This window comes from Eptesicus fuscus, chromosome 9, assembly GCF_027574615.1.
Source record: "Eptesicus fuscus isolate TK198812 chromosome 9, DD_ASM_mEF_20220401, whole genome shotgun sequence".
In the NCBI taxonomy this organism is placed as follows: Eukaryota; Metazoa; Chordata; class Mammalia; order Chiroptera; family Vespertilionidae; genus Eptesicus; species Eptesicus fuscus.
Genome location: NC_072481.1, coordinates 27,353,485 through 27,381,156, shown reverse-complemented (window position 1 = coordinate 27,381,156; position 27,672 = coordinate 27,353,485). Strand labels below are relative to the sequence as shown.

Genomic DNA, 27,672 nt, shown 5'->3' with positions numbered 1-27,672 from the left:
CCAGGGACACATGGTCTCACCCGGACCCAGGGACGCTTGGCCTCTCCCAGCCCCAGGGGCACGTGGCCTCACCCGGGCCTAGGCGCACGAGGCCTCACCCGGATCCAGGGACACACGGTCTCACCCGGACCCAGGAACGCCTGGCCTCCCCCAGACCCAGGGGTACGCGGCCCCACCCGGGCCTCGGTGCACGAGGCCCCACCCGGATCCAGGGACACATGGTCTCGCCCGGACCCAGGGGTGCGTGGCCTCTCCCAGGCCCAGGGGCATGTGGCCTCACCTGGACCTAGGTGCACGAGGCCTCCCCCGGATCCAGGGACACATGGTCTCACCCGGACCCAGGGGCGCTTGGCCTCTCCCAGACCCAGGGGCGCTTGGCCTCACCCGGGCACGGGACCCAGCGTCATCTGGGTCCAGGGGCACTTGGCCTCACCCGGACCCGGAATCCGGCCTCACCTGGACCCAGGGGCACGGGGCCCCACCCAGACCCAGGGACGCGAGGCCCCACCCATACCCGGAGGCGCGCGACCACTCCCGAGCCCAGAGGCGCGCAACCCCGCCCGCACCCGGGTCCCAGCGGGGCCCCGTCCTCCCGATCCCAATTCCCGCCGGTCAACCCCCCCAGCCACCCCCCCGGCCATCCTGCCAGAGCTCCAGGACGGCCGCCGCAGAACTCGTCGGGCGGCTGCTCGGTGAAGCTCCGGTGTGCCCGGTGTGTGGCGGCGGGCCGGTTCGGTGTCGCCACGCCGGCCCCTGGGTCCGCAGCGGCGGCCGGTCGCCGAGCATGCGCACCCGTCCGCCCCCGGGGCACCGAGATTCCTGAAGGACTCGGAGGCCAGCAAGCGCGGAGTCCCCCACCCCACGTCTCACAGGGGCTCGTCTGTCCGTGCTCGGCAGCCAGTGGAGCCGCCCCCTCAGCCGGAGACCGCCGGGGGGACCGCGCCGAGCACGCTCCGTCATCTGCATCAGCATCATCCCGCATACCCCTCTTTTATTCTAGCTGCAGAGCATCCACTCAGCCAGCCATACGGTGGTCTTGGGTGGTGTCTGCTCCGTTCTCCCGTCGCAGCCTCAAAGTTGTTGTGGGAGGCAACATCCAGGCCTCCGCCCTATGCCTCCATCCCGGTCCTCCCTTGTATAGTTAAGTCTTGATTGTTGCTGGTGTCACCGGGAGGGCTCTCTTTGTCTATAAAGGAAGAGTTGCTGTGCAGGAGACACTCCTATGGGCCGGGTCTTGGTGCAGCAAGGCTTTGGCGCTCACTGAATCTGCCTGTTGGATGTGTCCCTTATGCACGTGGTTGAAGTCTGGTGTCATTTCCCACAGACCACCAGATGCCCTCGTTTCTGGGTCCCCAATGGGGCGTAGATCAGCCACTGCCTTAGGCACTCAGCAGGGATTACAGCAAAAACTGTAGTTTCCTCCTCCTGTCTGAGTGGCCCTGGAGCAGTCCGACTAGAACAGCAGTTCATCTGGTCCGCTGCCAGAGGGCAGGCCACCCACATGCATAAGCCATTGCTTGGAGCGTAGATGCGCCTGCAAGACTTGCGGGGCGGGTCTTCAAAACGTGCGGGGCGGGTCCCAGGGCGGGGCGGGTCTCAGGGTGGGTCGGGTCCCAGGGTGGGGCGGGGTCTCAGGGCGCCAACAGGCCATGGTGCGGCGAGCCGCAATGGCTGCGAGTCTGCTCCTTCTGCCTTCCAAGTTTCTAAGTCCCCTCGTTCCGCGCTCTAGCGCAGCAAACACTGATTGCTGGGCGCACCTCCGCAAGAGTCCCGCCTCTCCCCGCAGGCATCTGGGTCTCCCGCGGGTCCCCAGAAGCTGGATTTCAGGGTGATAGAGAGCTAATCTCCCCTAGGTTTGGAACAAAAGCCCCTTTCCCCCGCCACCAGCCCGACCCACTCGCCTCCGCACCTCGTCCCCTCCGATTTAGCTGGTTTCCTCTTCCCTCTTAGCTGTAAATCTGCCGTTCAGCCATCTCTCCTGTAGTTCTGGGCTGCAGACGCTCCGTCCTCCAGTCGCGCCCCTGAAACCGCTGCGCGCGGCGCAGTTCCTTTGTTTAGCCCAGCCGTCCTGTTTAGCCCAGCTGTCCTCTTGATTCTCCTCCGTCAAAATGGCTAGAGGACTTGAATGTAAGATGAGAACTCCTAAGAATCCTCCAAATCGGTGTTGGCGGCGTCCGGGGCCCCGAGGATCTCACTGCGCAGCTCGGCCAGGTCGGTGGCGCAGATTAGCCCCTCCTGTAGAAAGATGGTCTCTTCCTTCACCGAGAGCCGCTGCGCCGAGTCCGCGGCCGCCGCCACAGCAGCCGCCGCGGCGCCCACGAGTCCATGGCCCCGGCTGCGGTACTGACTGAGAGGAGCAGCTGCCCGGTCTGGGGAGACGCGAGCAGCAGTCGCCCCCCTCACCAGCCCATGTTTCAGTTGTATTTCCGAAACTGCCATGCGAGGCAACAGATCAGCCTTTCACCTCCGCCGCCATCTTTTTTTTCTCCGCCATAAAGAGTTTAAAAGAGCTGTGAAATAAAATGCTGTTAATCTGAAATATGGGAGAATTAACTATTTGGAAAAAAATAAAGTCAGACTCTATCTTAGAGATTTTATACAAAAACATGTTGCACATGATTAACAATACCACTTCACGACTGTAGTGTTTGGGTGATGAGAATTGATAACAAGCCAGATGTCCTAGAGGATTAGTTTAACCTCGGGGGCTAGTTCAATTAACTATGGTATATTCCTACAATGGGATAAAAATATATCTGAGCCGAAACCGGTTTGGCTCAGTGGAAAGAGCGTCGGCCTGCGGACTGAAAGGTTCCAGGTTCGATTCCGGTCAAGGGCATGTACCTTGGTTGCGGGCACATCCCCAGTGGGAGGTATGCAGGAGGCAGCTGATCGATGTTTCTCTCTCATCGATGTTTCTAACTTTCTATCCCTCTCCCTTCCTCTCTGTAAAAAAAATATATATATCTGAGATCTTTGGTGAGAAAAGCACAGTGCTGACCAAGTAGAACATGAATCTGTCAACGTAAGAAATGTCCAATCTTGTAAAGACTTTGAGTCAAACTGATGACAGTGCTGGGAAGCAAGATCTCAGACGCTCTGGCGAATGACAGTTATGCAGTTTCTTTATTTTTTAAAAATATTTTTATTGATTTTTTACAGAGAGGAAGGGAGAGGGATAGAGAGTTAGAAACATCGATGAGAGAGAAACATTGACCAGCTGCCTCCTGCACACCCCCCACCGGGAATGTGCCCGCAACCAAGGTACACGCCCTTGACCGGAATTGAACCCGGGACCCTTGAGTCCGCAGGCCGACGCTCTATCCACTGAGCCAAACCGGTTTCGGCTATGCAGTTTCTTTTAAAAAAAAAATCCTCACCCAAGGATATTTTTTCAATCGATTCCAGAGAGAGAGGCAGGGAGAGGGAGAGAGAGACAGGGAAACATCAATATGAGAGAAACATTGACCAGCTAGCTGCCTCCTGCATGCACCCCAACGAGGATGGAACCTGAAACCTGGGTATGTGTCCTGACCGGGATTCGAACCCATGACCCTTTGATGGGCAGGATGATGCCCTAACCACCGATCAAACTGGCCAGGGCAGTTGTGTAGTTTCTTTTATACATTTGGAATTAAGGAGGGAACATAAGGAAGACTGCATCAAAGTGGAAAAAGGCTAGGTGGGTATTTGATTACAGAAGTTAAGATTATGTACATGTTTTTTAAAAAAATATTTTTATTGATTTCAGAGAGGAAGGGAGAGGGAGAGAGAGATAGGAACATCACTGATGACAGAGAATCATTGACTGGCTACCTCCTGGGGATCAAGCCTGCCACCCCACATGTGTCCTGACTGGAAATTGAACCATGACCTCCTGGTTCATAGGTAAATGCTTAACCACTGAGCCAAGCCTGCAAAAAAAGTTTTCTTTGCCCCTCTTTGCGTTCCTGGCTGGGTCTGAAATTAGTCTGACAAAGACAGATTAACAGGAGAAAAGCATACACATTTATTTAAGCTTTACATGACATGGGAGTCTTTCTAAGGAAATGAAGACTGGAAGAATAGGTTGCAGAGAAATATGATAGGTTAAAGAATATGGGGGAAGTGTAACTGGAGGAAACTCAGCAAGGCCTGTTGGTTAGGATTCTTCTCGGAGTCCCTTTGTCTTTGGAGATAAGGATGGTAACTTTCCTCTGGGTGTAGGGAGGGTTCCTCTCACTTGAGGATGTTATGGCCTGTCTTTAGGGAGAAGGGAGTGGGCAGCAGGAATGGGACCAGGTGTTAGTCTGGTGGGGTCAGACCGGACCTGGGTTCAGCAACCTCAGTACTTGGGTTCCGGCTAGGAAAGAATTCAGAGCCAGGACTCCAACTATAAGAGAACATTTATTTACAAAACCACAGAGGTAGAAGTAATTCATAGAAAAAAATAGAAACACATTATAGAAGTAAAGGAAGGGCCGTTGGAGATAGGGAGTGAGGAAGGTAATGGTAAGGAGCCTGGGGCACGGGGAGGGGGGTCGGGGGAGGGGGAAGAACACACGGGGTTCTCCGTCCTCAGGGTTTTAAGGGTGGAGGTTTTAGGGGACGCCCCAGGGGAGGATCTCAATAGACTATTCAGCAGTTTTTCAGGTGAGTCCTTCCAGGGTCTAGGTCTCCACTGATTGATTATCCAATGCAGCTGGTCCTGAGGTCAGCAGCGGTGCCTGGTTTTGTTGCTTTTCTGGGCCTGGAGCTGAAATACAACTGAGGCCTAGATGTTATCTCTAGGGAGGAAAGGTCAGGGGGTCCAAACCCCATGACCACGATATGCTAGGGGAGGAAAGGTCACCCTGGGGGCGAGGTCCCACCCTACAATTGTCCTTTGCTGGGCACCTGGGGCTTTCTACCTTGGTGACCTTCTGTACCCGCCCATCGTCCTTGCTCTGCTCATGTCTGTCTAACTGCCTACCACAGGGTGAGGGTAGGGAAGGTCAAAGTGACTTTCCTGTTTTCTCAAATTCCTTCAGTTTAAAATATTCATTATGCCAAGGTGCCATATTTTGGGGTAGCATGTTCTGAACCCCATCAGTAGCACAGTGATTAAGAGTGTGACTCTTCTGGAGCCAGGCTGCCTGTGTTTGAATCCCAGCTCCATCCCTTTCTGGCTTTGTGACTTGAGTGAGGCTCTTCAACCTTTCTATGCCTCATTTATTTATAAAATCTATCTATATAAAAGGCTAATGTGCCTGACCATCTGGGTAATGACGTCAAGTAGCAACACCTGGCTTCCTCTGTGTAGCAAGGACTAGCCTCAGGTGGAAACTCTTTACACTGTAACCAAATGTCTGTGAAGCATTTTCCCCATTCCTCATCTCATTTGATCCTCACAGAAGTCCTGGACTAGGTAGATAGGAGACTCGGTGGAATCCTATTTTCTTTTCATTATCTGGAAAACAGAGATTTAGGAAGCTTAGAAACTTGACCCAACTAAAAAGAAGTAAGAAATGGTGGACCTTGAAAATGACTGCAGGTTTTCTCACTGCACAGAATATAGTCAAACACTGCTGCAGTTAAATATTTTACCCTTTGTTCTCCCTGCATGATCTACAATAACCTGTTTCGTGTTGATGTTCACTGCTGTGTTCCTGACAATTACCTGAAAGAGAAGTTGGGATGCTTCACTGGGCTGGAAAAAGTTTAGCACCATCAGAAAGCAGGTCTAATTAAGCAAGTTTGTTCTATATCTATAAAAGGCTAAGTTGACTCGTGCATGCGTGATACATATAAAGCTCTCACTGGCGCCAATCGCACGCACGCTGTGTTTCAATCTGTCATTGTTGATCATGAATTTGGTTGTTTTTGTTGACGTTCTGAAGCTGAAAGAAAGCGGTGGCGTCACACGGAAATAACAATGGCGATTAAATATGATCGTAATAGCCGAAACCGGTTTGGCTCAGTGGATAGAGCGTCGGCCTGCGGACTCCAGGGTCCCAGGTTCGATTCCGGTCAAGGGCATGTACCTTGGTTGCGGGCACATCCCCTGTAGGGGGTGTGCAAGAGGCAGCTGATCGATGTTTCTCTCTCATCGATGTTTCTAACTCTCTATCCCTCTCTCTTCCTCTCTGTAAACAATCAATAAAATATATTAAAAAAAAATAAGATCGTAATAGTGATTCGGTAGATATAATTATCCCCATGTAACCGAAGTTGCCGTCATATTCAGAAACGAAGATGGAGGACCTCCTTTTGAAAGGGATTTGCTCATTCATTGTAAACCAGATCCCAGTAATCCAAGTGCCACTAAAATGGGAACAAATCAGTGTCCTATTTCCTACACTAGATGCAATGAAGTATCCTATTCTTTTCCCACACGGTGAAAAAGGCTGGGGAACGGATATTGCATTAAGACTCAGAGACGAGCCAAAACCGGTTTGGCTCAGTGGATAGAGCGTCGGCCTGCTGACTGAAAGATCCCAGGTTCGATTCCGGTCAAGGGCATGTACCTTGGTTGCAGTGGGAGGTGTGCAGGAGGCAGCTGATTGATGTTTCTAACTCTCTATCCCTCTCTCTTCCTCTCTGTAAAAAATCAATAAAATATATTAAAAAAAAAAGACTCAGAGACGACAGTGTAATCGACAATAATACTAAATTGAACGAATGATGCTGAAAAGGAAAATTTTCCTATCGAATTTCTTATAAAATTATAATATATATTTTATTAAAAATAATAATATATATTTTATTGATTTTTTTTACAGAGAGGAAGAGAGAGGGATAGAGAGTTAGAAACATCGATGAGAGAGAAACATCAATCAGCTGCCTCCTGCACACCCCCTACTGGGGATGTGCCTGCAACCAATGTACATGCCCCTGACCGGAACCGAACCCGGGACCCTTCAGTCCCCAGGCCGACGCTCTATCCACTGAGCCAAACCGGTTTCGGCCAAATTTCTTAAAAGTATTACTCCTTCAAGAATGCCTTGTCATAAATTAGAATTGAAAGTAGGTGCAATCATCATGCTACTGAGAAATCTTAATAGTAAACGGGATCTTTGTAATGGCACTAGATTTATTATCAAAAGATTGTGATCTAACATAATCGAAGCTGAAGTATTATCAGGATCTGGGGAAGGAGAGGTTGTTCTGATTCCAAGAACTGATTTGTCCCCGTCTGATACTGGCCTCAGTGTTAGAATAAGTTTAATCAATTTATCAGTCATTGTTTTTATCCATGTTTTTATATCATGTTTTTGTTATTTCTATATCAAGTTTTTGTTGTTTTTATATCATGTCTTTGTTGTTGTTATATCATGCTGTTATTGTTTATTTATTAATCAATTTATATATTATTTTCATATATGTTTTACTAATTTTCTTTCATCTCTGACACTTCTATTACAGAGAAAGGCAATATTAAAATATTTCTTCTAATTAATTTCCTTTCAATGTGCATGAATCTGTGCACTGGGCCACTAGTAGAGATAATAATAGAACCTATTCTATAGGATTCTTAGGATGAATAATTCTGTCAAGTGCTTATAACTGTGGTGGAGAGATTAAATACTATATATGTGATTTAGAAAATAAACCTATTCATCCATTTATTGTTGATGTGCCAGACATTGACTTGGGGTCATGGAATCCATAAGAGAACAAGTTAGGTGAAGTCCCTTCCTCACAGAACTTCCATTCTAGGAGGAGAAACATACAGCAGACAAATTAATGTATGCTATAATCAGGAATTAGATTGTGTTCTGAAGAAAAATAAAGCCGGTTAAGCCCTAGCCCGTTTGGCTCAGTGGATAGAGCATCCGCCCGAGGACTGAAGGGTCCTGAGTTTGATTATGGTCAAGGACCCTGGCCCTGGTCAGATGTGCGGGAGGCAACCAAGAGACACATTGGTGTTTCTCTCTCTGTCTCTCCCCTCCCCCCCACTCTCTCTAAAATCAATGGGAAAAAAAAAATCAATGGAAAAATATCCTCAGGTGAGGATTAACATAAAAATAAATAAATAAATGAAAGAGAGAGAAGAACGAAAGGAAGAAGGAAGAAAAAAAGAAAGGAAGGAAGGAAAGAAGGAAGGAAGGAAGGAACTAGAAAGAAAGAAAGAAAGAAAGAAAGAAAGAAAGAAAGAAAGAAAGAAAGAAAGAAAGAAAGAAAGAAAGAAAGAAAAAGAAAGAAAGAAAGAAAGAAAAGAAAAGAAAAAAGAAAGAAAGAAAGAAAGAAAGAAAGAAGGAAAAGGAAAGAAAGCAAGCCGGTTAAAGAGGATAAACGATGATGTGGGGGTGGGACGGGTCCGCACAGGATGGAGAGTGTAAACTTACGTTTGTCTGAGACCTAAGGAAGGAAGGAGCATGAGCCTTGGGTCCAGGGGAAGGGGAGGATGCTGGGAGGACATCAGCAATGGAGAGCCTCCCGCAGGGACTTTGTACCAAGCGGATGCTAGTCCCGAAGTTAACCGTGAAGAAGGCACCACTGAGAACCACTTTCTACTTTTTAACTTTCAGAAAGTAGCCTCGTAAAAACGAGGCCTCAAAAAATTGAGTAAAAACTCATAACTGTTCCTCTCCACGGAAATCTTTAGTAAAAGGCGAAAGATTTATGCGATCTGAAGAGAAACCAGAGTATGCCCGGCGCCGGCGCCCGGCCGGCTTAGAGCACGCTCACCCTCAGCTCGGTTATGGTTGCTGAGTGCCCGCGGGTCCGCGCTCCGCCCGGCGCGTGCGGAGCCCCGGCTTCCTGACAGGCGGGGTGCGCGGCGGCGGCGGGAGGTTCCTGCGGGGGGCATCCCGCGTGGGGACTGATTTCGTGGTGCACGATGGGTATGCAAATCACAGGCCGCTCGGGGCTAGTCCGCGACACCAGCTGCCCCCGCGGGGCGGCGCCGTCGGACCCGGGGCGGCCGCTCTTCCTCTCTTCGCCGCGGGTCCGCCCGGGAAGCGCGCCCGGTTTGCCGGGGAAGAAAGGGCGTTTCCCGCCGGTGCCGGGTGCCTAGTTCCTTATGGGGCTGGGATTCAGTAAATGCCAATCGCTGAGGTTCAGTCCTGGGACCTCGCAGTTCTAGGGACAGAAGCGGAGACCGTCCCGCACAGACACTAGGGGCAGTGGGGCCACGTGAGGGGCACATCGCCAGCACCCCCGGGGGAGACGGCATCCGGTGCATCTGAAGGACAGTTCCTCAAAGGGAGGGCACAGAGCTCCAGCAGAGGCCTGGCTGTGTGAAATCCGGGAGGTGAGCCGCCAGCCCAGCAGCTCGGGTGCAGCGGGGTGTGTCTGAGTGAGGGCCAGTCTGCAGGGCGCTGCCCGGAGCCGGGGTGACGGCAGAGGCTAAGTGGAGCTGGGCCTGCAAACAGCGCAGATTTTCTCTTGTCAGTGACGGGGAGGGGGAGGCTGTGAAGTCAGAGTCGTGTGAGGTGCACTGCCCTGCAAGCACGGACGTGTCCCCGAGACTGGATGTGGTCAGCGCCCAGGACGGACCACTCCGGCGATGGAGCTCCCTGGCTGGGATCCCTGCAGCGGCAGCCATACCAGGACACACGCTTCATTCCATGTTTCAGGGTTTTTCCCTAAGCAAACAATCACAGCAAAACCTTTCGAAAAAGCTAACATCTATACAAACACAGCACTTAGGAGATACCAGGTCATTTCTCACAGAAAGGATTTTATTTAAAATCCTGAAAGACAGCATCCCACAAGATAGGCTCTAATCATCCCATTTAAAAAAATATGTATTTTTATTGTTTTTTTACAGAGAGGAAGGGAGAGGGATAGAGAGTTAGAAACGTAGAGCAGCTGTCTCCTGCACCCTCCCCCCCACACCGGGATAGAGCACACAGCCAAGGTACATGCCCTTGACCAGAATCAAACCTGGGATCCTTCAGTTCCCGACCCAATGCTCTATCCACTGAGCCAAGTCAGTTAGGGCTCATCGTCCCATTTCACAGAGGCAGACACTGAGGCTCAGGTGTTAACTAACTTCCACAGGTCACTCAGCTGGTAAGTGGCACAGCGGCTGACAGCTTTTGCATGTTCCAGTCTGGTAAGCTCTTCTGCTCCGCCCAAAAGCTCCTAGTGACCCAAACACCCCCGGACCCAAATCCAGCCAACTTCCATCCCTTGGACGCCTTGGGTACACCCCCTGGTCTAGTTTCCAAGCCAACTACTCACTTCTCGTAAGTCTTTTTAGGTATTTTTAGTGTTGATTCAGCTGCAATAGGCTTATTTAGTTGTTTTTTCATTTTTGGTCAGAACATGATTATCTGGCCTTTGGGGTGGTGGGTGAGGTGTGAGAAGGCAGTGCTCTCAGGGTGGGATTGTTCCTGGTGAGTGGGTGGCTGAGACTGAGCCCTGGAATAGTTGGGGAAAGGCAGTAAAAGATCCGCCCCACCCCCACCCTATGGCGTGAGGCCCGGTACTCTAGTCCAGGGGTGTGGCCAGAGTCTTCAAGACCTCTGTGCAAGGGGACTGTTCAACCTTCACAGAACAAACATCTTCAATACAGTGCCTCACTGGTTCCTACCACAACTTCTGAACAGTCCCCCACTGATCCCCTGGATGTCTGGCCTCTGGGGTGCCAGGCTGACTGTTAACCTATAGAGGCCTCTGCCTTGAGGTTGGTCTGGGCACAAAACTGAAATATCTCCCCAGACCCTGAAGGCCCCATCTCCTCCATGGGCTACTTTCCTGATCTTCCATTGCACTTCCCATCTGCCGATGGCTGTGCCCTCATCCATGCCCGGCATGCTGCTGAAACAGGAAGCGGGCAAGGAGTCTGGGGGTGTGCAGGGCTGGACTACGATGGCTCTGAAAGCCACACAGCAGCGTTTGACACTAAAAACATTTATATCATGTTGTATGCTAAGCACTCAACCCAGACCATTATCAAGCACATGACTGACATGTTTGCTGAACATCACCTTCCCTCCTGGGTGAATAGACAGACTGCAGTCATGTGACAAACACTGAAACCCGGGGCCTTTCCCACCCACGAACAGAGTGGCCCGAGGACCTTAGGTCCTGACATTTCTACTTGCAAACTCCCAACTCTGTCGGAAAGAAAAGCATGACAGTCATTGAGATGAGTTCACATAGAATATATTTCACTCTTTAAAAATAAACCTTTCAGCATAGCTAACATCTGTACAAACTACAAAAATAAACATCTTCATATAAATAATTTACGTGGTAGGAGGTAGGCAGGGATACAGAGAGCCTACCCAGGAGTCACCAGGCAGTGGGGGCCAGGACTGGCAAAGGGTGCTAGAGGGTCCCTCAGGCTTGGTCTGCTGGGGGCAGCAGTGTGGGGTGCTGGTTTTCCTCCTGCCCAGACACAGGGACAGGCACACGGGACCCCGTGTGGAAGGCTGCTCACAGCCTAGGGCAGGCGTCCTCAAACTACGGCCCGCGGGCCACATGCGGGTGTTTTTGCCGTTTTGTTTTTTTACTTCAAAGTAAGATATGTGCAGTGTGCATAGGAATTTGTTCATAGTTTTTTTTAAACGATAGTCCGGCCCTCCAACGGTCTGAGGGACAGTGAACTGGCCCCCTGTTTAAAAAGTTTGAGGACCCCTGGCCTAGAGGGTGCTGGTTTTGTACAGACATCAGGGAGGTCTGTGATGGCCGAGTCAGGGGCGGGGGCGGGCGGGCAGACAGCAGCAGCAGGCTCTCCAGGAGCCCGCCCCGCACTCAGTAACCACCCACTGCTTTCCAGTGACTTCACGCGGCCCAAGCAGGGCCTCCAGGCCTCAGCTGCGCTTTCACTCAGTGGCTGGACATGGGCCCCCAGAAGTGAGGGAGCTGGAGCCGCTGGCTGCCGGTGTGGCGGCAGGGGGCCAAGGAGGCTCGTCGGAGGCCGGGTGGAGGTAGGCCCCAGGCAGTGGGGGTGGGTGGAGGGCCACGGTCATGGAGGCAGTCACTCTGGCGAAGCTCTGGGGCAGCGCGGGGGACAACCCCCACCGGAGCCCTCCTGCTCGTGGAGCTGGGGGCCTCAGGGCCTCGGGGCTCTCCTTGTACGTCTGTACCACCTGGGGAGAGACACCACCCCCGTGAGCCCAGGGCTGGAGCCTCCATCCCCTCAGCACCTGCCTGGTGCACGGCCATGGCTGTCGGGAAGCTGGGCCCTTGTTGGCGTCCAGCAGGATATGACACCTGCCAAGGGACAGATGTCAAGGCCTGGGGCAGACCGGGCACCTTGCTCTGGACCCTGAAGGCTAAGGTGGGTTCTAGAAAGAAGCCGGGAGAGGTGAGGGGCAGGCCATGGTGTCTGGGCAAAGGGGGAGGCTGCCACCTTCAGTTGGTAGCGCCTCAGGGGGAGGATCCTTGAGAGTGGAGCCCTGACTCTTGGCCGCTGAGGGCATTTTGTTCTGCTCTGTCCCTTCCCGTGCCTGTCCCACTCGGTCCCCTGGGCTAGGAGCAGAGGGAGGGCCTGGTCACCTCTGGTGGGGGGCCCAGGATGGACAGCAGCACAGGCAGCAGCACGAGCCCGTGGAGGAGGCCCAGGAGTGTGAGCACCGTCAGCACCACGAAGAAGTACCTGGTGGGGGGGGAGGTCAGCTTGGGCAGCCCTGAGGTCAGCACGGGCGGGCCCTGCCTCCCTGCCCTGAGCGCCCCTCTACCTTACGATGAAGTCGAAGTTGGAACCAGCAAGCATGAGCAGACCCAGCAACGTGGACACGGCCCCATCGGTCACTGGGGCAAATGTGCGCTCCAGGGCGCGGGCAGCCCGCAGGTTCCGGCTGCCCTGGCTGGTCAGGAAGCCCTGGGGGAACAGGTGGTCCTGGAGCTGCTCCTCAGCCTCGCAGGGCCAGCTCTCCCAGGCGCCCACTTCTGTCCTCTGTCCCTGGGGTCACCCGGGCCCTGACCCACAGCAGGCCAGGTGGGCCCTGACCCACAGCCGGCCAGGTGGGCCCTGACCCACAGCCGGCCAGGCGGGCCCTGACCCACAGCCGGCCAGGTGGGCCCTGACCCACAGCAGGCCAGGCGGGCCCTGACCCACAGCCGGCCAGGTGGGCCCTGACCCACAGCCGGCCAGGTGGGCCCTGACCCACAGCAGGCCAGGTGGGCCCTGACCCACAGCAGGCCAGGTGGGCCCTGACCCCCAGCAGGCCAGGTGGGCCCTGACCCACAGCCGGCCAGGTGGGCCCTGACCCCCAGCAGGCCAGGTGGGCCCTGACCCACAGCCGGCCAGGTGGGCCCTGACCCACAGCCGGCCAGGTGGGCCCTGACCCACAGCCGGCCAGGTGGGCCCTGACCTACAGCAGGCCAGGTGGGCCGAGTTCCTGGGAACTGTCCAGGCAGCGTGCACGCGTCCATTTAGGTAACACTGTATAGATGTGTCTGGTGAGGCACAGAGCCATGTCCACAATAGGTTGGCAAACTACAGCCTGTCCCCTATTTTTGTAAATAAAGTTTTGTTTAAACACAGCCACACCCATTCACTTCTGTAGCGTCTGTTTCGGCTTTAATGCTACAATGGCAGAGATGCAAGAGACGATAGGACTCGCCAAGCCTAAAATATGTACCACCTGGGCCTTTACAGAAACAGCTGGCCGCCCTGTCTGGGAGGTGGACACCACAGCGCTGTCATTTCTCAGGGCGGCATTTCTATTCTTTGCACTTCTCCGCTTGCTGCCTTCTGTGCCCCCCCACGGGGTATAGTTCTTATGATCAGAATAATAACAGGGCTATTGTGAGTGGAAAGAGAAGGGAGCTGTTTGTGTTGGTGCCTCCAGCTGGTCGAGGCCCCTCTACGTCCCACTCCTCCTCTGTGGGAGAGCTTGGAGCTTTGCCAGGCCGGTGCCTGCCTCAGTTCTCCTGCCTCTGTCACCCGCACTGCCATCTGCCTCCATCCGTTTCTCTGACCCCCTTCACAGTAAGGCCACCCAAAAGCAGCACTGGGTCCCGTTTTCTCTCCTTCCACTCTGCTCAGGGCTTTGTCCCTCCTGTCGACTGAAATGGCTGCTTATTTATTTATTTGCTTACTTGTTTACCACTATCCTCTAGAATATAAGCTCCTTGAAGGTAAAGCCTGCCTGTACTGCTATCATATCCCCAATTCCTAAATCGTCCCCAGCACACAGTAGGTGCTTGATAAGTACTCGCTGCGTCCTGAATCAGCTGGCCCACGCCTCCCCCAGTGCCCATGCTCACCAGAGCCACATGGACCGTGAACTCGACACCAATGCCCACAGAGGCCACAAGGATCACCACGGGGATGGCGCTCAGCTTGATGCCCAGGAAACCCATGATGCCAAAGAGCTCCACGGTCATCACTGCCAGGACCAGCACCTGGGGGGTGGGGGGCAGCGCTCACCCAGGGCTCCCGGGAGGAGGGGTGATGGGACGGGCGGGAGAGGGTGGGGAGCCCTGGGTCTCTCCAGCCCCAGCCCTGCAGACTCACGATGAGGCCAGCTGTCCAGGGGTTGAGCAGCAGCAGGGCACAGACGAGGAAAGTGCACACCAGCAGGATGCAGACAGCCAGCAGGAAGCAGCGCCGCAGGCCCAGGTACTGCTCCCAGAAGAGGAAGGGGGAGCCGCTGGGGTAGGCTCGCACCCCGGCCTGGCCTGCCTCGGCGCATGCTGCCCGGGCCCCCTCGATAGCCTCCACGAAGTCCTCAGTCTTCTGGAGGCCACGCAGTAGGAAGGGGAACTGGGCGAACTCCAGGGGCTGGGCCGCCGGGACTGTGGAGGGGAGGGGGCGGCAGGAGAGGAGGGTGGCCAGTGAGCACGGGGAGCACTGGCAGGGCCTTAGGGTAGGGCCTGTGTGGCCCCGGCCGAGGCTCTTCTGCCCCCCCCGCCCCCCCCAACCCCCGCCGGCCCCGGGACTCACTGCGCAGGTTCTCCCCGGTGGTGTCGTACTTGTCGTGCAGCCACTCGGGGGGTGGGGGGTAAAAGTTGGCCTGCGAGGCCGCCAGGCCCAGGGGGTCACTGCTCACCCACACGGTCAGCCCCACGTAGAAGAGCTCGGGTGGAATCAGCCCCTCCTTGTCCACCAGCTTCCTCGTGGTCAGCTGCAGAGGCAGGGAGGGCTGAAGGCCTGGGCCTGTGAGGCCGGGTCCCCCGTGCTCCCTGAGCCTCCCAGCCCCCTCCCCACCTGGCTGAAATCCAGAGGCTCCCGGGCATCCCCGGTCTGGATGAGCAGCTTGTAGGCCAGGGCCCCATCCTCAGAGCCATTGCGGTACGAGTGGCGGGTAATGCGCCCAGAAGCCCAGTCCTGGTCAAACGCAGCCTGGATTCCTGGGGAGAACGGGGAGGGTGCAGTCAGCCTGTGCCCGGGGGCTCTGCGGGCAGCAGCCTCCCACAGCTCCTCGCCTCACCCTGTAGCCAGCTGCGGTAATAGTGCAGCCAGGTGCGCGGCGCCTGCGTGGCAGGTGGGGGCAGCACGGCCTTGAGGGAGCTGAAGCGCTGGTGCAGATCAAAGAGGGCGCGTTGGGAGTGGGCGTAGTCAAAGCCACCCTGCGTCACCAGGGCCACCTCGTACAGGGAGAAGTACCTGAGCTGGGTGCTCAGGAAGGCATGCTCCTTGGTGCCCCGAGGCACCACGTCGGTCAGGGCCAGCCCGTCCTGCACCAAGGTCGCTCCGTAGAGGCTCAGGCCCAGGAGGGCCCCAAAGAGGACCAGCACCGCAGCCTGTGGGAAATGGCAACTCCGATGGAGGCCCAGGGACACCCCCCAGCCAGCAGGTGGTGGGCTAGGCCCCTGCCCTTCTTGGGGCCCCGAGACACCTACGTGCCTGCCCCGGTCCCCCCCCACCCCTCTGGGCTTGGACTCTTACCTTGGCGCGTGACTGGAGCAGCAAGGGTGCAAACTGATGGCGGGCAAAATGGGCAAGAGTCCAGCGGGCACAGGGCAGAGACTTGTAGGCTGCCTTCTGCCTTGTCCCCTCCTCCTGGCCCAGAAGGTCCCGAGTGGACCCTCCCGGGCTGAACAGCTCAGAGCTCAGTGGGTCAGAAGGTGGAGGCACCAGGTGGGCTTGGGGAGGCAGGCTGGTGATCACGTGCTGGCTGCTGGCTTCACAGTGGGCGAAGGCATGGACGGTGGCCGTCAGGTGGGCCATGCCCACTGGTACTGCCCTGTCCGCCAGCTCCTGGGGCAGAATCTGAATCACCCGCGCGGAGCAGGGGCTGGAAGGCAGAGAGACGGGTGACGGGTCTGTGCCGGGGAATGCCAGGGAGGGGACAGGATGGGGGTGCCAGGGAGGACAGCCTGGTGGGGGCGGAGGGGGTGCAGGGGCAGTACCTCGAGAAGCAGCAGAGCACATCGAGGCGCTGGCAGTGGCGCCGGTGCAGGTCCAGGCTGAGGACCGCTGGGAAGACAAGCATCACGGCGGCAAAGTTGCATCCGACCACGACGGCCGCCTGGGGATGGACAGGGAGGGCGCAGGGGCTGGATGAAGCGCGCCCGCCCCTCACCCACCCGTGCCCGCCCCGCCCCTGCCCACGCCCACCCGCGCCCTTGCTGGCGCCCTCTTCCTGAAGCCTCACCTGCAAGGAGAAGGCCCGCAGCGCAGGGATGGGAACGAGGGCGGCCATGAAGAAGGCCACCATGTTGTTGATGGACGTGAGTGCGACGCTGGGGCCCGTGCGGAGCAGACACTCGCCCATGCGCTCCTGCCAGGACAGGGGAGGGGCCTGAGTCTTCGGGGTACAGTGAAGGGGAGGCGTGGGAACGTGGACGGCAGAGGAGGGACAATGACCGCACGGCAGCTAACAGTTACTGAGACCGCGTGCGGGCCACACACACTGTGCTAAGCACTCGACTTGAGTGACCTCACCGATCCCCACATCAACCTTTAGGATACAAGCACATTTATTACCTCCACTTACAGAAGAGGGAACTGAGGCAAAGAGGTTCATTACCAGCCCAAGGTCACCCAAACCAAGAGGCTCTTAACCCCGTGCCGAACCCAGACAAGCCCCGGCTGCAGAGGGAAGCGCACCTGGAGAGGGGTGCCGGGTGGGGCCTCGGTGAAGGCGTGTGCCAGCAGGAATATGTCATCCACGCCGATGCCCAGGGCCAAGAAGGGCAGCACCTAGAGGGGCACAGGGCGGGCAGCTGGAGGAGCGAGGAGCCTGAGCTGTGCGCACCCACGTCTGCCCTGCAGCCCCGCCGTACCTGGGTGGTGGCAGCATTGAAGGCGATGCCGAGCAGGGCGCAGAGCCCGAGGCCTGAGGCCACTGCCAGGGCCACCAGCAGCACCCCGGCGAGGCCCACGGCACCCTGGGACTGGGCACAGTCCCACCGCAGCATCGTCACACAGGCATAGGCCAGCTGCGGGGAGAGGGGCCGTCTTGGACAGGGCTCCCAGGGCAGGCTCCGGGTGGAGGGGGGCACGGTGCCAGGAGTGGGACCCACCATAAGCAGATAGCCTCCGACCACGCGGGCGGCACTGACTTCCGAGAACGCGTGCAGGATGTCATCCAGGGTGGTGGAGGAGAAGGCGTGGATCTGCTGGGACGCATTCTCAGGCAGGGCCTCCTGGGCCAGCTGGAGACACGGGGTGGGTCTGAGGGGCAGTAGGGGGCGCGGCCTCGGGGCACCGCCCTGCCCTTCTCCACACTGACCTGCACGAAGCGCCGCTGCCAGGCCTGCAGCACGGTGCCCGCCTGCTCCTCGCTCCAGCCGATGTCGTGCGTCTGGTAGTCACCCCGGAAGTGCTCGTACAGCTGGCGGGGACTCATCAGCAGGAAGGTGCTCTGCAGGGCCTCGGCCCTGGTGAGGGGCAGGAGTCCGGGTCAGCGCTGGCCTGGATGCCAGGGGGGGCGTGCAGGGGGCTCTTGACCAAGCTGCCTGGAGCCGGAGTGTGAATTCCCAGCCGGGGGTCCCCTTGCCACGTCCCAGGAGAGCCCTACCTCAGCAACTGTCCTTGGGGGCTCCTGGCCATGCCTCCCAGCAGCAGTTCCTCCTGCCAGTGCATGAACTTGTGGGAGAAACCGTGGCAGCCCCCGCTCAGTTCCTGAGCCACACGGGGAGCCTGGAGGGGCAGAGGAGGGTCATTACTCAGGGCCCTGGCTGTGGATAGCCGTGTCCCTGCCTGGCCCCTTCGGGAACCAGGAGCTCTGGAGGCCTGAAGGGCAGATAACTTCTCCTGAGCTTCTGGCCTGGGCTCCAGTGAACAGCTAGTGTCCTGCAGGGACGAGGCGAGGCCACAAGGCGGAGCAGGGGCCTGGGCTAGGCTGCTGGCAGGAGCAGGCGTGACGTGGGGGGGTTGTGGGGAAAGGCCCCTATTCACAGGGCCACGGGACACTCAGGAAACGAGGAATGACATTCGTGCCCAGCTGCTTTTTCTGTTTCCCTGTACAAGTGTATTTTGATAAAGCCCAGCCTTTCTGGCGTAGAGAACGACACAGGAGTTCTTGTGCCCTGGAGGGCTCCTTGGGAGATCGGACTGAGAACGGAACACTAGGTGTCCAGCACAGCGGGGACAGGGTAACAACATCCGGGAAACGGCGGGCGGAGCTCAGAGCACAGATGCTCTCTCCCATCCCAGGGGCAGAGGAGGGAAAAACCAGGAAAACAGCCTTTCCCGGCTGACCTGCGGGAACCCACCTGCCTGCTGTGGTGATTGGGAGCGCTAGGCGGGCAGTGAGGGTCGTCAGGGTTCAGACAGGGCCGCCCCACGTAGGCCTGGCCCACCTGTGCCTTGGCCAGCAGCTCGCGGAAGCCCTCAAGGGAGGCAAAGGGGCCCAGCTCCTCCAGCAGCTGCTCGGGGTCCAGGTTGGTCCACTGGATGTCGGGACGGCCGCTGAGGGAGAGCCCGTGGCTGGTGATAATCAGGGATCAATTCCCACCCTCCAAACGATGAGGGGACCCATGCTGTACCCCACGCTCCTCCGCGTGGAGGGAATGCAGGCTCAGCCTCCCAGCCCACCAGGCTGCTGCAGTAGCCGTGGATGGAGGCAAGGGGCGAGGATGGACATCAGGACATATGGGAAAGGCTTCCCAAGCCATCGACCCCTAGTTCTAGAACATAACCATACGGGCCCTGCTCCTAACAGGTTTTCCTTTCTGGCCCGAGCAACAGCTTAGCAGACAACCAGCTAACTCTCCCTGGCAGTCTCTTTCTGGGGATCTGTCAAAAAAATCTTGGCTCAGGTCCGACAGACCTTCGTGTTTTGTCCTGTCTAAATAAGACAGGTCTGCCTTTCCTTTGGGGCGAGGAGACGGGGCGTGGAGAGAGCCCGGGCAGCCGTGCTCTGACCCTGGCCAGGGAGGTCACTGGGCCCTTGGTAAGGTTTTGACCCCTCTTTTCTGCTGGAGACGTCCCGTACCCGCCCAAGACAAGGCAGGGCCCGGGGTGGAGGTGGAGGTGGGGGCGGGGCAGCGGTGGGGGCACTCACGGCAGGTAGGCAGAGCCCCCTTGGAGCTTGGCTCCCTCCCAGAAGCAGTCGAGGGGGGTGAGGATCACGCACGGGAACAGCTTCTCAATCATCTGCCAGGGACACCCCCAGACACATGAGTCCTGTCTCTGTGCTCGTTCTCCATGACCTTTGTGTGGTCCCTCTCCACCCCCCACCTCCAGACTGGGCCTCCGGAGCCCCCCCCCACTTCAGGAAAGGATCCACCTCCACCTGGCACAGAGCAGCTCAGGAAACTCACCCGCTCGATCATCCCGTTTTCAATGAGGGGAACTCCTGACTTGTAGCAGATTTTGTTCAGATCCCAGGACCTGCAGCAGCCGGGGGCACAGGAAGGAGGTCAGCAGAGGGGGGTTCCCACGCCAGCCCTGCCCTCGCAGGCCTCACCCCCAGCTGCTCAGGGACCAGCCAGACTCACTTTCCATAGAGCGACACTTGCACTTTACTGGCGGTGAGGGCGGCCTGGAGGTGGAGGCGCAGCGCCTCGGGTGTGAGGACGTTCTCCCCCTCCTGGCGCGGGGTCTGTATCAACATCTGGGAGGTGTACGCAGCCTCCTCGCCCAGCTTCTCCTTGGTGTACTGCAGCTCCTGGCTCACCCGGCTGCCCACTGCCAGAGCCAGGGAGAGAGCAGGGGAAAGAGCCCGGGGTCAGACTCGGGGGGATGTGGGGCCCTAGCCCACGATGCCTCCCAGGACAAGTGGGAGAAGTGCTGCCGAGAGGCCCCCCTCCTGCCTTCTCCCTGATGGGCACCCTGACGCCCCCGGCTCAGAATCGGGGGTTCGGCAGGAAAGCCGAGCCTCAGTGGTGCGGCCTATGGAAGTCTCGTGTGGTCTAAGCACTGAGCCTGAGCCAATTGGCTAGGTTTGGGGCAAATAACTAAAAAATGAGAGATCAGTATGAGCTGGGCCAGGGCAGGGGTATGGGGGCACCGAGCTGAGGGAGCCCCACTCAGTTCCTCTCTCAGCTGGTGGGGAAGAGGAGAGGAACAAAGGGGGCACGTAGGGAGGCTGCCCCAGGGAGGGTGCCCTCAAGGAGCAGGGCTGGGGCTGGATCCTCGCTCAGGTGGCCCAGGCAGTGACACAGCCACACAGTTCTGCACACAGTTCTGCCAAGAGGGCAGGAAACAACGGGCCTGCAGAGGCACCTGCGGGGGAGGGTCCGACAGTCTTGCAGGGTGATGCCGTCACACACTGCGTCCCCTCACACAGGAAGTCCCCGGACTCAGCTCCTGTCCCTGGCAGCGGTGACAGCAAAGTGGGCCAAGGGGAAGGAAGGGCTCCGATCCCTTTCACCAGCTCCCTGTCCAGACAACAGGGGTCCCAGTGCAGGCCCGCCTCAGCCTCCGTGCCCCTCCCGCCCGGCATTGTGCTGGCCATGGAGTGAGGCTCTGTCACTGGGGCTTGGGGAGGCGAGGACACTGTGAGGGGCTATGACCTGACTGGTTTGGAGGAGGGCGAGGGACAGTGCCACACCACCCCGAGGCTTGGTGCCCTTGGTCTGGTCTTAGACCCAGTTCTGCCTCTACCTGTCTGGGCCCCTTCCTGTCTGAGCCCCTTCCTGTCTGGGACCCCTTCCTGTCTGGGGCCCCTTCCTGACTGGGGCCCCTTCCTGTCTGGGGCCCCTTCCTGTCTGGGGCCCCTTCCTGTCTGGGCCCCTTCCTGTCTGGGGCCCCTTCCTGTCTGGGGCCCCTTCCTGTCTGGGCCCCTTCCTGTCTGGGGCCCCTTCCTGTCTGGGCCTCTTCCTGTCTGGGCCCCTTCCTGTCTGGGGCCCCTTCCTGTCTGGGCCCCTTCCTGACTGGGGCCCTTTCCTGACTGGGCCCCTTCCTGTCTGGGCCTCTTCCTGTCTGGGGCCCCTTCCTGTCTGGGACCCCTTCCTGTCTGGGCCCCTTCCTGACTGGGGCCCCTTCTTGTCTGGGCCCCTTCCTGACTGGGGCCCCTTTCTGTCTGGGCCCCTTCCTGTCTGGGGCCCCTTCCTGTCTGGGCCCCTTCCTGACTGGGGCCCCTTCCTGTCTGGGCCCCTTCCTGTCTGGGCCCCTTCCTGTCTGGGGCCCCTTCCTGTCTGGGCCCCTTCCTGTCTGGGGCCCCTTCCTGTCTGGGCCTCTTCCTATCTGGGGCCTCTTCCTGTCTGGGGCCTCTTCCTGTCGGTCACTGCCACCCCTGGGCCCACATGCACTGTCTCTCTGAGATGCCAGCCCCACTGGCATCATCATGCTCCCCAATCTCTTTTTCAAACCCTCATAATCTTCTCACTCATGAGAGCCCCAAACCCTTGGTTCCCCCCCAAAACAGATCTGCCTATATACTTACATCCCCCCACCCAAATCCCATTTCTGGCCCTCCCTTCATAAACCCAGTTTCACGCAGCCACCCTGCCCCCTTCCACCTACTCTTTTTTTTGAGAGAGGAAGGAAGAGAAAGGGAGGAAGAAAGGGGGATAGGGGAGGGAGGGAGAGAGAGAGAGAGAGAGAGAGAGAGAGACATCGATTGGTTACCTCCCATATGAGCCCAGATCAGGGATATGTACCTTCAACCTGGGTATGTACCCTGACCAGGAATCAAACCTGCAACCTTTTGGTGTATGAGATGATGCTCTAACCACTGAGCAACCTGGCCAGGGCATCCACCTACTCTTTTTCTCCCCCGACTCCCCACTCCTCTCCCAGGCCTGTACTACAGTGCTTATGTCACCAAGCTCAGGCCAGAGCTGCCACGAGGAAGGATGGGAGGGGAGGACAGGGATCAGCTCCCCATAGTGAGTGAGTGTGCTGAGGGGATGGAGGGAGGGCAGAAGGAAGGAACCCAGAGAGAACTAATAAGAAAGCAGGAGAAAAAACACTGACAATTTCAAATACGACATTGAAGAGAATAAAGAATCCTGAGAAAAAACGAGGAGAGAAAAGATAAATCTCGGCTGACAGTGACGATGACAGATGTGGGGACAGATGACCTGGGATGTCTTATATGAGCAAGAAGCGAGCGCGGGTGCAGGGAGAGCACGCAGGCTCTGTGCAGACCTGGCTTTGAGTCTTGACTCTGACACTTAGTCTGTGCTTGGGGCAAAGTACTTAGTCTCTGACCCTCAATTTCCTCATCTGTAAAATGGAAACAATGCCTACCTTGGTAGAATTACAATAAATGCAGGCACATTGCCCTAGCCGGCTTGGCTCAGTGGATAGAGCGTCAGCCTGTGGACTGAAGGGTCCCAGGTTCGATTCCGGCCAAGGGCATATGCCTGGGTTGCGGGCTCGATCCCCAGTGGGGGGTGTGCAGGAGGCAGCCGATCAATGATTCTCTCTCATCATTGATGTTACTATCTCTCTCTCCTTCTCCCTTCCTCTCTGAAATCAATACAGAAATATATTTAAAAAAATAAATAAATGCAGGCACATTCCTTACAAAATTGCCCAGCATGTAGTAGGCACAGATACGAAGTTATTACTTAATCGTTGCTGGGAGAGAAATGATGTGACAGAAAAATGAGAAAGAACTGGAGAAAAAAAATGACTGTAAGCCAGAGGGGAGGAAATAGAATGGGAGGAGACATCAAAATCGACATTTGCACCCTAGCCGGTTTGGCTCAGTGACTAGAAGGATCCCAGATTTGAATCCTATCAGGGGCGTGTTCCTCAGTTGCGATTTGATCCCCAGCCCTGGTCCGGGCTCTTGTGGGAGGCAACCAATCGATGTATATCTCTCACATCAATGCTTCTCTCGGTCTCTCCCTCTCCTTTTTACTTTCTCTAGAAATCAATGAAAAAATATCCTCGAGTGAGGATTAATAACAAAAATCGATATTTGTTAAAAACTTTCATGCCTACAAAAGGGAGAATATAATTAGTCAGCCAGCATGAGCATGGAAAAAGAGCCCACCTTATAGCTAATCCCATAAATGCAAATGAAAAAGAGCAATAAATTACTATCTATCAAATTAGCAAAAATAAAATGTTGATAGCACTCATTGCTGGCTTATAAGAGTGATAGAAACATCAACGATGAGAGAGATCATTGCTCGGCTGCCTCCTGCATGCTCCCCACTGGGGATTGAGTTCCCAACCCAGGCATGTGCCTTGACAGGGAATTGAACTGTAAGCTCCTGGTTCATAGGTTGACGCTCAACCACTGAACCATGCTGGCTGGGCGATATAAAAAAAAGAGTTAGGCTGAAACCGGTTTGGCTCAGTGGATAGAGCATTGGCCTGTGGACTGAAAGGTTCCAGGTTCAATTCCGGTCAAGGGCATATACCTTGGTTGCGGGCACATTCCCAGTAGGGGGTGTGCAGGAGGCAGCTGATTGATGTTTCTCTCTCATTGATGTTTCTAACTCTCTATCCCTCTCTCTTCCTCTCTGTAAAAAAATCAATAAAAATATTTATAAATAAATAAAAAATAAATAAATAAATAAATAAATAAAAGAGTTAGATGTGGAGGGCCTAGAAAGTGTGCTAAGAAGCTTGGCCTTGATTCTGGAGCCTCCCCAGAACCTATAGAAAGTGATGGAAGGACTCTTAACGGGGACTGACTTGGCAGGATTTAGATGCACCACAGGAGGGCAGTGTGGAGGCAGATTTGAAGGTGAGGGGGGCAAGAGCAGTCACCTCTCTAACAGACCTTGCTTTCCTTGGCCATCCCGGGAAGGGCCTAATGATTCAGGGACGCTGGGCCCCTTCCCAGCCTCGGGGTGAAATTTGACTAGTCTAAGAAGTCAATCACAGTAATTCCATTGCCTTCCCCAGTGAAGAATTTAGGCATAGGGTCTGCACATTCTTGCCAAAGTGGCCATATGGGAAGTCAGCTGGAGGCTTCTGGTTCTGAAGCAACCATGACAAGGAGGTGGAAAGTCTGAGGACAAAAGCCCAACACGCTGAAGAAGGCAGAGGAGAAAGGTACTTGGGCATATTAGTCCTAAGGTTGCGGAATTAACCATTCTGGAACTTCTCTACTGTCTACTGCCAGATTTCCTGTTGCAGGGGATGATAAATCCATCTTCTCCCTTCCTTCCGCCCTCCTTTCCTTTCTCTTTCATGTGGCTAAAAGCATTCCAAACGATACAATCAGAAATGTCCTGCCAGAGAGTGAGAAAGGCTTCAACTAGCAAATGTTGAGGGCCATTTGGGTATTTATAACATCATTCACAGTCCATAACGCATTTATCAACTTAAACATTAGCCTGCGTTATTTGGTCAAACATTTAATGAACTCACCCTAATGCCTTGGCAGGTCCAGACCAAATGATTTCTCGGGCCTTACAAGGGCCTGCGGGCTGGCTGTTCCCCACCCCTGAACTAGAGCAATGGCCACGGCGGTGGGAAGGAGGGTCTATAATGACAGAAGGTAAGAAGGAAGAATTCGCTGGTTTAGGAACCAATGAGGCGAGTAAGGAGAACTGAGGCTGAACGCTAAGGTTTTAGAAAGAAAACCTAAGTATTTCAGTGGATAGTAGTTCTACCAACTGCTGATGCGTGGCCATCTCTGGCCTTCTAGATAGAATGGCTATATATTTATTTTCAGGGACAGCTCCAATTTAAAACCATCTCTACCACTATTTCTGTAAGTACCAGTTGGGCTATATGTTGTGATTTTTATTTTAATGTTCTATTTCTGAGACCTTGAGTTTTATTTTTAAATTCATCAGAAAGGACAAGTCACATTCCAACTCTCACCAAGGCAAAGCTGGAGCTGGAGAAGACCCTGAACTCCGGTCTAGAACTCGGAGAGCCAATGTCTCGCTTCTTTCTTTGCTTTCTGTGTTAGCAAAATGGAAAGGAATGGAATATCCCTTTCGATCCTCACCTAGATGGCTCCTCACTGCCTAGGGCATTCTGGGAGAAGCCTCACTCCAGAAGCAGAGAGAAAAGATCAGGCCAAGATCACTGCTTTGACCTCACCCCCAGCCCAAGCCAGTACAGGACAAGAACGGTATTCTAAATAAAAGAAAAAGTACTAGGAATTGGCTACCACCCTCTTACACCACTCTCCCAGCAACAGCAGCAAAAATCTGGCGGGATCTAGCCTGTCCTGTGCTGGGGTATAGGGGAGAGAATGAAGAAACGTTTAGGTTTAAGCAGTGTTGAGATGGGGAAGATTTGGGGAATGGAGAAGGAGGAAGAGGGGGGGACACAGCCTCCATTGTGGCAGGAAATCCAAGAGTAATTTGGGACCACCCAGACGGCAGTGGTGTGGGTGGGGATATGTGTATGTGCGTGTATGCACATGTGTGTCCTGGGGCTGGAGGCAGGCAGGCACAGATAAACATTGCCCTCAACCCCAGGGCTGGCCTCGAGTGTGTTTGTGTGTGAGAGTCTGCAGAGGGCTGGGGTAGGGTGGGGATGGGGTGTGGGAGCCAGGCAGGCAGGCAGGCAGGCTCTAAGAAACATCTGCTCTGGATCCTAGAGCTTGCCAGCATTTGAAGTAACTCGAGAGTGTGAGACTCTAACCTAGGCCCTGCCCTTGGGTGTGGGCCAGGGCTGGGGGAGGTTTGGAGAACCTACAAATGCAAATTTTTAGACAAGAACAGAAGGGAGTTTGACTCTGTTAAAGGGCTGCCATATGAAGCCGGGCCCCGGGAAAGGAGATAGTTGGCAAAATTATTACTAAGAAATAATTTTAATCTAATACTTCCATGAGGAAGTGAGGATTTGGTCCCCAGGAAGTGCAGAGTGACTAAATGGTTGCAGGGGGCCAGGGGCCTGGGGTCTCTCCCTGGAGGCCAGTCAGGTGATGTCTCAGCCTCCCCGCCCTCCAGTTCTAACTGCTGGTCTCCAGGTCAGATGGGATCTCTCCCTGCCTTCTCTTGTACAACATAATCATATTCTTCATTGTATTATATTGTTTATTATATTCCAGTACATATTTACTTTCTTTGCTACTAAAAGATGGGTCGTTTTTAAAAAGGTGTCTTTGCAAATCCTGCCATGCAGTTCAAAAAAATACACATAAAAGGTGGGCAACGAATGCTAAACACAGGCTCACACTCACAGATGACTATTCTATGTACCTCTTCACAGACTCCATCAGATGTTCATCACGGGGTGAGCGGGAGCAGTGCTCCCAGATGCTGAGGCGCCGGTGGGCAGGTGTCCCCTCCAGACCCAGAGCCAAGTCCACTAGAACTCAGGACCAGCTCCTCACTCTGTTCTTTTTTATTTTACTTTTTAATTGATTTCAGAGACGAAGGGAGATGGAGAGAGAGAAAATCTGTGATGACAATTATTGATGGGCTGCCTCCTGCACGCCCCCTACTGGGGACCGATCCAGCAACCTGAGCATGTGCCCTGATGGGAATGGAACCATGCATGACCTCCTGGTTCCCAGGTCAAGGCTCAACCAATGAGTCACCTGGGCCAGGCCTCACTCTGTTCTTGTCTTGGGCTCACCAAACCCCAGCAGCTCAGTGTCTACAACTCACCTTCCACCCAGAGCTGTTCGAGGTCTGTCTCAATGATGGCCACACGGAGACCCAGTGCCAGGGCCCCAAAGGCCAGCAGTCCCAGGAAGAGCACTTTGCCACAGTGTCTCTGGATCCTGCAGCCCAGCGAGAAGAGCAGGCCCTGGAAGTAAGCACGAAGCCAGAGCGGAGCCTTCAGGCTCCCAGCTAGGATCTGGGGTGGAAAGAGAAGGGTCAGTCGGCATTGCTGCAACAAGGCACAGGATCCTTCCCTTTTCTCCCTGTGGACACCCTCTGCCCAGCCCTGGCCTTTTGGTTTCTGGATGCAGGACAGGGTGGACCTACACAGTCACGGGGCCAAACATGGAATAAGACAACTCCATTTCCTGTTCTCCTACCCAATACACACCCGAGGAAGGCGGAGACCTGTTTTCTGAGAGTAGGATACATATACACACACCTGTTCTCAGGTAGAAAGAGGTGAAGCCACAGACACTCACTGGCCGAAGTGTCACACACACACACACACACACACACACACACACACACACACACACCCCTTTCCCAGGCAGGCAGTAACACAAGGCACTTAGAGACGTCCCACCTTGCGTTGACCTGAGTGACAGACCCGGGGGTCCCAATCTTCCTTTTCCGGCTTCCCCTCCACTCACCTGGGGCGCTGCGGCTCCAGCTGGGGGCGTGTAGTCCGGAGGCAGCTCCCCGAGGGGTGGCTGCCGAGCCATGCTGGCGGGAGTGGGGGTGCTGGGCGCCCCCAGCCCGCGTTATCTGGGAGCCCCCATAGGCTGGTCTGATCCCCCTGTACCGCGGGGCCCCGCGTCGGGATTCAGCGGGACCGCTCGGGCGCGGGGCGTGGGAGAGGGTCGGGGGCAGGCGCGCCGCGGGGGCTGTGACCCAGGGGCGCGCGGTGGCGGAGGGAGTCCCGCGTGCCCG

The 27,672-nt window shown here is 55.6% G+C and overlaps 1 protein-coding gene and 1 non-coding gene across 3 annotated transcripts; both read right to left on the bottom strand.

The window, feature by feature from the left end:
* Positions 1-8,494: 8,494 nt before the first annotated feature.
* LOC114235062 (U5 spliceosomal RNA) lies at positions 8,495-8,610 on the bottom strand. Its single transcript, XR_003621244.2, has one exon. It is a non-coding gene; the product is annotated as a U5 spliceosomal RNA (small nuclear RNA).
* A 3,128-nt stretch (positions 8,611-11,738) lies between these two features.
* On the bottom strand, positions 11,739-27,467 carry PTCH2 (patched 2). Of its 2 annotated transcripts, XM_054720889.1 has the most exons (23): positions 27,393-27,464; positions 26,743-26,935; positions 19,756-19,945; positions 19,579-19,648; positions 19,320-19,411; positions 18,529-18,724; positions 17,832-17,953; positions 17,544-17,691; positions 17,335-17,466; positions 17,095-17,250; positions 16,919-17,011; positions 16,749-16,769; positions 16,464-16,589; positions 16,219-16,337; positions 15,755-16,103; positions 15,297-15,609; positions 15,074-15,216; positions 14,810-14,990; positions 14,381-14,661; positions 14,131-14,268; positions 12,597-12,739; positions 12,415-12,514; positions 11,739-12,005 (listed from the first exon to the last, which is right to left on the bottom strand). In XM_054720889.1, the coding sequence occupies exons 1-23, from the start codon at positions 27,462-27,464 to the stop codon at positions 11,739-11,741; spliced, it is 3,645 nt and encodes a 1,214-aa protein (XP_054576864.1). The 2 variants fall into 2 exon arrangements, with proteins under 2 accessions (XP_054576864.1, XP_008149434.2); XM_008151212.3 differs by lacking the exon at positions 16,749-16,769 and having other exon boundaries at positions 27,393-27,467.
* Positions 27,468-27,672: the final 205 nt, after the last annotated feature.

Coding starts and splice junctions, on each gene's coding strand:
- PTCH2 (XM_054720889.1), bottom strand. CDS start 27,464: ATGGCTCGGCAGCCACCCCTCGGGGAGCTGCCTCCGGACTACACGCCC. Junction 17,692..17,831: donor CCCCAAGGACAGTTGCTGAG/GTAGGGCTCTCC, acceptor GCCCCTCACCAG/GGCCGAGGCCCTGCAGAGCA. Junction 14,269..14,380: donor CCTGGACAGCTGGCCTCATC/GTGAGTCTGCAG, acceptor CCCACCCCCCAG/GTGCTGGTCCTGGCAGTGAT.